General features: G+C 49.0%; 1 protein-coding gene across 1 annotated transcript in view; it reads left to right on the plus strand.

Annotated features, from left to right (window-relative positions):
* C20H16orf78 (chromosome 20 C16orf78 homolog) overlaps positions 1-525 on the plus strand; it is a 41,230-nt gene extending 40,705 nt beyond the window's left edge. Inside the window, exon 9 of the mRNA XM_067721313.1 lies at positions 378-525. Within this exon, the coding sequence (XP_067577414.1) occupies positions 378-525 (148 nt within the window). The remainder of the gene's footprint in view (positions 1-377) is intronic.
* Positions 526-7,975: the final 7,450 nt, after the last annotated feature.

Consider the following 7,975-nt stretch of genomic DNA (forward strand, 5'->3'; position numbering starts at 1 on the left):
ATAACCCCAAAATAAACACTTTTGTTTATGTAGCTTTTCCTTCCATTGAATTCTCTTCTTGGGATAAGTTGAGGACCTGAGTGGAATTACTGAGTCAAAAATAATAAAGCTGGTTTTTTGGGGAGTGGGGCAGGAGGTGTTTGGCATATATGTTGCCAAATTGATTTCCAAAAGAGTTATACCAATAAAAACACCCACCAAGTCTGTGGGGTGTCCCGGTCTTTTATGAGACCTCTGTCAGCTCCAGAAATGTCTGGAGGGCCAGTCCCTTACAGAGGTCCCACACTGTCGCTCTTTAACTCTAAGCTCTTTTCAATGAAGTTTGCGCCTGCAGTGACTCCACCCTCAGCTGACCTCTTTGGCCTTGTCTCGCACAGATACCTGAGGTTGTCCAAGAACAGCATTCGAACTTTGCTCAAGCTGTGCAAGGATGCAGGAATGAACGTGGACATCCACCCCCACGTGGTGGAAGAAGAGAGAGATGCTGAAAAGGTGTTCAACCAAAACATCAGTGTAGCCCTCTAAACAGCTCCTCTCCCTGGCCACCTCAAGCCCCCTCCGCTGTTGGACCCTCGGCCATCAGACGCCACCCTCTGGCACACCACACCTGGCTCTTCAGACCTGGGGCGTCCCCTTTCGACAGTAGCGATCAGGAAACAAGGTTAGACTGCTTGGATCATTGCACTGACGTAGTGTTTTGTCCTCGTCATCCAAGTCAGAACCAACGCAGGAGGAACTATAGATTTCCTCCCCACCCCCCAAAGAACACTCCTTGGAAAAGCCTTCTTAGAAAGGAAGTCTTAGAAGAAGTGAGAATGGGAGCCCAGAGCCTCCAGAGGGATTTCAGGAGGGACAAAGTATTGGGGGGCTGCTGCGGACACATACACCCCAGGTCTTGCCCAGCCATCCCCACTACCTCCTGTGGCGGACACGGCTCTGCGGGGAGCTGGCCCTCGTGTGTGTAGGGTGGGAAGCTGATCGGGAGAGCAGGAGGGAGAGGATTCTGTCAACCCAGGTAAACAAGGATTACTCAGAGAAGTCACAGAGGGCAAGGAACTGGCTCAGAGTCACACAGGCGAGAAGCGGCAGGGCTGGGATGGGAAGAGTGTCCTCACCTTAGTCTCCCGTTCTTGCCTGACGGAGCTCCTGGCAAATCCTGCTCGACGGTTCGGAGATGCTGCCTTCCTCTCATGCAGCAACGGCCAATGGAGGTCCCTGTAAGCATTCAAGTAAGTTCAAATGCCAACTGCCCCACTTACTAGCTGTGTGACTTTTGGCAAGTTACCACCCTTCTCTGTGCCTTTGTTTCCTCATCTGTAAAATGGGGCTAATGATGGAACCTGCTGAGCAGGGATGCTGAGAAGAGGAAACGAGAGCTTCCATGTGAAGCATGAAGCACAGACATTGACACACAAGAGCTCGATAAATGTGTGAGCTGTTTCCCTAGTTTCTACGGTGAACAAGGAGCAGATTTCCCAGCCCCGGCTTCCCCAGGAGGGGTCCTTAAAACTGGGCCTATCGATGTTGAGTCAAACCCTGTTGAAAATCTGCTGATTCCAAACCCGTGCCCTTCGTGGTAAGTCCAAAAATTAAATGGCCCCTGAGCCCTCCAGGGCTAGTGAACACCCCCAGGGGATGAGGTGTAGCCACTGGTCCAGCTGGGCCCCGCTAACCAGGTTTTACTTTCTGCCTCCATATATGAAAAGGGCAGGGATTCCACTGCCCCCCACCCCATATGCTTTTTAAATCTCCATGCCCCATCTCGAGGCTCCAAAGTGACCCCTCTGAGGTGAGTGGCTCTCTCCACTGAGAGTCACTGCCCTTGGGAGTCAGAGTAAAAGTGTGGAGGTTTCCAATCCCCCCATGCACCCACTCAAGTCACCACTAAGGGAAAGCAGAGCCCCTTACGGTTGTGGGCAGCTCAGAGACGTGTGCCCGGAGCACGGCACCCCAGCGATGTTTGGACAGAGCCCACAGCTAGAATCTCAAGAAACCAGCTGTGAACAATTAGATGATAGTCCCTTTCTCCAGCAAATACCTGTTCTTGGGGAGAACCAGCTCTTCTAAAAGGGGAAAGAAAGGTATTTCCTGAGCATCACCAAGTGTCAGGCACTTTGTCGGTATTGTCACATTCAAAATCAAAACCTAAAACCATCTTCAGAGACATTCACTTCGTCCCACTGACTCAGTGGTCTGCATGAGTCACTGCACTGAGTCTTTCCTGCACTGAGTGTTCTCACCTCCAGGAAGTCCTTCTGCCTATCTAATCTGCCTCTCTCTTGCTGCCGTTTGAGCCCATGTTCTCTCCTTTGAGCCACAGTGGAAAGGGAGGAGAAGTCAGTCTCCTTTGTCTAATAAATATTCATATTCAGGGAGGATGTGTACTGAGGAAAAAATGCACAGATGAAATGGCCCTGAGAAGTTAAACGTCAGATACATCACCGAGAGCCGCTGTGTGATACGACAATGACCATTTGGCCTTTCCAACTTCATACTCGTTTTTTCAGTTTTCTGTCACATAATTCCACTTGATTATTTCTCCAGTGTCCTTTCCACACCCTTCTTAAAATGCATTGATCAAGGCTGGATCTAGCCCAGTTTTCTAATAAGGTGCCAAAGACTGAGTTCTTCCTGGTAAGAAGGATTGACTCCAAGGTGACTATCAATTCCATTCATTCATTCGTTTGCTCTCCCCCCACCAATTATACTGAATGGCAGGCTTGCTGCAGTCCCCTTACGGTTCATCAAGACCGCTGGGTCCTTTTCTGCCGGGCTGGAGTTTTACATCAGCTTTTTCTCCACAACTCACTAGGAGACCCAGAGGCAGGGAGGTGCTCAGGGAGAAGGAAGCCCAGCCCTGCTGACGTCACAGAGGAGCCAGGAGGGGTGCCACCTTTCCAACCTCCAATCTGGAGCTCTCCTCGCCAGGTGGAGTGGTCAGGTGACGCAGAGCAGGACGTTTGCGATTCTAACACTCCAGTAGTTATCTCCACTGCACCACCCAGTTCCTTAAATCCATCACGGCCCACATTCTCTCTGACCTTCACAAGTTTGGATTGGGGAAAGAGCAGATCTTCAGCTCACCTCTGCTTCTGATCATATCACATATTTACTGAGCCCCACCAGGCCCTGTGGCTGGGCCAGGGACTCAGTAGTTAAGAAGGCCTGGTCCTGCTGGCTTGGGCCATACGGTCCTGAAGACAGAGGAGTAAACAGTAAAATCAGTGAAGTGCAGAGAGCATGTGAAGCACCTGGGAGACCTGGGGGAGGACCGCACCATGCGCTGGGAGACATGGGGGAGGACCGCACCATGCACTGGGAGACCTGGGGGAGGACCGCACCATGCACTGGGAGTGGGGAGACAGAAAATCTTCTTTTCTTTTTCAATTGAAGTATAGTTGACTCACAATGTTATGTTAATTTCTGCTGTACAGCAAAATGATTCAGCAAAGTGATATATATGTATACATGTATATACTTTCTTTTCTATATTCTTCTCCATTATGGTTAATCACAGGATATTGAATATAGTTCCCTGTGCTATACAGTAGGACCTTGTTGTTTACCCACTCTATATATAATAGTTTGCATCTGCTAACCCCAACATTTTTGAGAAAAGCTTCTTGAAGGACAAAACTTCTGACATAAATCTTTTGAGAATAAATAGTCCCCAGTGTTTTTGTATGGGAAGGAAGAGCAGACCAAAGGAACAGTGTGTGCAAAAGCTTAGAGGCCGGGGCAGTATGATGGGGAACCTGCAGGTAGTTCCATCTGCATGGGGTGGAGAATTGACGAGAACAGTGACGGGAAATCATATGCTTGCAAAGGATTTGTAAGCTATGCCACAAGGGTTTTTTTTTCCCCCCCTTGGGCTTGCTATTCATTCATTTAACAAATCTTTATTGAGCACTTACTATATGCCAGGAACTGTTATAAATACTGGGGGTAGAGCAGTAAAACAGAAAAACACATGATTGCTGCTTTCCTGGAGTTATATTCTAGTTAAAGGAGTTACTATGCTCCTCGACACCAATACATTCAGGAACTGATGAGGAAATAAAACCAGGATGCAATGAAAGGAAAGGACTGGGCAGAGGCTGGGGAGGATGTCTTTAGCTAGAGTGGTCAGGGCAGGCCTCCCTGAGGAAATATTTGAGTTAATATGTGGCTTAGGAAGAGGCAGCCAAGTGCAGATATAGGAGGGTCTGCTCCAGCAGAGGGGTCAGCAAGAGCAAAGGCACATGCATGGGACTGAGAGGATGATCACTGGAGGTGAAGCAGACTGAGGAAGCAGGGAATCAGTCAGGCCTTGAAGACTATGGTCCAGAGCTTGGAGTCATTCAATTGCAACAGGAAACCACTGGAGGGTGACAAATAGAGGAGAGATCACTCTGGCTTCTGAGAAGAGAAAGTATTGTGAGAGGTGTTCTCAGAAAATATTGTGAGAGGGGAAGGGACAGCCTGGTGACTAGTTAAGGAGGTGTATCAATTAGCTATGGCTGTGTAACAAATTACTCCAAAACATAGTTTAAAGAACATAATTCCTCATGAGACCTCTGGCCAATCAAACCATTCTGATCCAGGCCAGGCTTAGCCAATCTAGTCTGGGCTCACGTGTTGGTGGGTTAGCTAGTGACTTCACTGAGGGTTTGCTGGTCTACAACAGCCTTGACCGAGATGTCTAGTCTCTGCTCCATGCACGTCATCCTCTAACCTGCTAGCTTGGGCTGGTGCTCACGGTGGTGGCAGCATTCCAGGGAGTGCACAAGGTCTTCTGAGACCTAAGTTCAAAACCGGTACACCATCACTGCATGCAGTTCTCAATGGCCAAAGCAAGTCCCAAGGTCAGCTCAGAGTCCAGGGTGGAGAAGTAGACTCTGCCTATAGAAGTAAGGCACTGCAAAGCCAATTGCCAAGGGCCTGGACGTAAGGGGGAATAAAGGATTATGGCCATTTTTGCAATCAACCTACCACAAGAGCCTGTCATGTAGTTCAAGAAAGAGCAGTTGGAGGCTTAAAATATTATGATCATGGTGGAAGCAAAGAACTGAGAATACACTTTAGAGGTAGAGTTGATAGAATTTGTCACTGAATTGTAGGCAGGCATGAGGGAGAGGAGTCAAGGATAACACTTGAGTCATCTTTTGGCCAGAGTGACTGTTGGGTGTGCCTAAAATGAGCTGGTGGGGTGCTGGGGGGAGGGAGGCAGAAGCCAGGGATTCATCTGGGGCTGGTTGGGTGGGAGACGCGGTCAGCATCCGTGATGCTGCTCCAGTGGTCGCGATGGGCCACTACTGACAGGTGATCACAGGAGAGTGATGTGATGAAGGACAGATGGGAGGGGCAAGCCCAGACGCAGGCTGTATTTGTTTCCTAGGGCTGCTGTAAAAAGTACCACATACTCGGGGCTTCCCTGGTGGCACAGTGGTTGAGAGTCCGCCTGCCGATTCAGGGGACACAGGTTCGTGCCCCAGTCCGGGAAGATCCCACATGCTGCAGAGCGGCTGGGCCCGTGACCCATGGCCACCGAGCCTGCGCGTCCAGAGCCTGTGCTCTGCAATGGGAGAGGCCACAACAGTGAGAGGCTCATGTACCGCAAAAAAAAAAAAAAAAGTACCACATACTGACTGGCTGAGAACAACAGACCTTGATTTTCTCACAGTTTTCGAGGGCAGAAGTCCCAAATCAAGGTGTTGGTAGGGCCATGTTCCTTCTGACGCCTCTAGAGAAGGACCCTTTCCCCCTCCTCGTCCAGCTTCTGGTGCCCCAGGTGTTCCTGGGCACGTGGAAGCATCACTCCAATCTCTGCCCTCATCTTCACATGCTTGCCTTCTCTGTGTGTCTCTGTTCTTCCTGTAAGGACACCAATCAGATTAAATTAGGGCCCATGCTACAACATCATCTTAGCCTGATTATATCTGCAAAGACCCTATTTCCAAATGAGGTCCCATTCCCAGGTTCCAGGGGGTTAGGACTTCAACGCATCCTTTTGGGGACACAATGCAACCCATAACACAGAGAGACCAAAACTGAGGAGTTGGAGGCCCAGAGAGGGGCGGAGAGTTTCCCAGGAGGCCCTTGAGCTCATGCCAGTGTTGGCTCTGGAACCCACGCTCCTGACCCACTCCCTGACCTGGCCCTCCCACCACGCCCTGCTGCCCACACTGCCCATCTCTTCACAGTGGACAATCCAGAGTTTGGGTCCCAGGCTTGTGGCCCCAGGAACAGAGCTGTCACTCTGCTGGGATACTCAGAGAGCCAAGAGATTGTCCCCATGCCCCCAGACCCTGGTTGCTGGACTTGCTTATCAACATGCAACCCTCTACACAAAGTGAAGTCATCTTAGCAGGAGGTCAGGCCCAGCCCCTGCTGTGCTGAATGCCACATCCTCAAGGGACCGCTTGGGGCTCACAGACCCTTGAGCGGTGAATTGCTGTGAGAACCCCACCTCTCAGACCCCAGATGCTCCTGCAGAGCCAGGTGCAGTCTTCCCTATGGCCCAGCACAGTTGGGAAAAGGGAGGGAAAATGAATGCTGGGAAGAGACTTTGCCCCACCCCAGCTGCTGGGGCCACATGGGTGCTCTCTGGGGGTCCAGAGACCTCACAGGAACTGGGGGCATCCAAGTCAGCTTCCTGACTTTGTGGGCAAGTGAGCCCATGGTGAGCCTCAAGATAATGAAGAGAGGGAGACGCTTGTCAGCAAGCTCAAGCCAGGGTCCACTGGCAGACAGCCCCACCTGCTGCACACTGTGCTCTAGGAGTTCATAAACTCTGAAATGACCTCGCGCATGGTACCATCGCATTGCATTTTCTAAAAGAAACAGACATATATACCAGGAACAGATTCACACGGGTACCATCCCCTGGTTTATGACAAAGGTGACACAGCAGTGCAGTGGGGAAAAGATGACCTTTTCCATAAATCAGGCTGGTCAATTAAATATCCATATGGAAAAAGATATTGATCCTCTGCCTCCCACCAGACGCAAAAATCAGTTCCAGAGGGGTGCAGATTGTGAAAGCTTTTAGAAGAAAAGAAGACAATCCTCATGGTCTTGGCATAGGCCAAAAATTTTCAATAGCACACAAAATAATAAGAGAAAATATTAATAAATTATGTTATAGTAAAAGCAGAGACTTCTGCTCATTAAAATACATCACTAAGAGACTGAAAAGGCAAGTGACCCAAGTGGGAGAAAATATTTCTGAGAAAGTGCTCATATCCAGATGACATACTTTTTAACTCCTATGAACCAAGAAGAAAAAAGTAGGCAACTCAACAGAAGAATGGCCAAAAGTCTTACATAGACAATTCACAGAAATTAGCCAAGTGACCAGAAAACATAAGAAATTTCATTAGTCATCAGGATTGCAAATTAAAAAGACTATGCAGTACCACTAATCCCCACCAGTACCACTAAGACCCACTAAAAATACTATGCAGTGTACCACTAATACCCACTAAAGATACTATGCAGTACCACTAATACCCTTGGTGACAGTACCAAGGGTAGGTGAGAATGCAGACCAACCAGCACTCACACTGCCACTGGGATGGTAACTTAGCACAACCACTTTGGAAAACTGGCAATACCTACAAAAGTCGAATATACACCCTACCCATGGTCCAGTATTTTCATTCCTAGACAAATACTTAACAGAACTGTGTACATATGTGCACCAAAGCTCTGTACGAGAACGTTCATAGCGGCTTTATTCAATATAGCCAAGTTCTGGAATCAGCACAGATTCCATCAGCAGTGGGAAGGATAACTTGCAGTGTATTCATATAACAGAATACTGTATAAAAGAGAGAATGAACAGATATGGATGAGTGAACCACACAAACGGTATTGTGCAAAAGTAGCAAGATAGTCAAGGCAACAGCTGTATACAGCGGTCAACCCAGCAAAGCAATCTCTGGCCTTAGGAGTCAGGACAGTGGCAGGAGGGGCTGGAAGGGGCACCTGGAGT

The sequence above is a fragment of the Pseudorca crassidens genome, chromosome 20 (genome assembly GCF_039906515.1).
Source record: "Pseudorca crassidens isolate mPseCra1 chromosome 20, mPseCra1.hap1, whole genome shotgun sequence".
In the NCBI taxonomy this organism is placed as follows: domain Eukaryota; kingdom Metazoa; phylum Chordata; class Mammalia; order Artiodactyla; family Delphinidae; genus Pseudorca; species Pseudorca crassidens.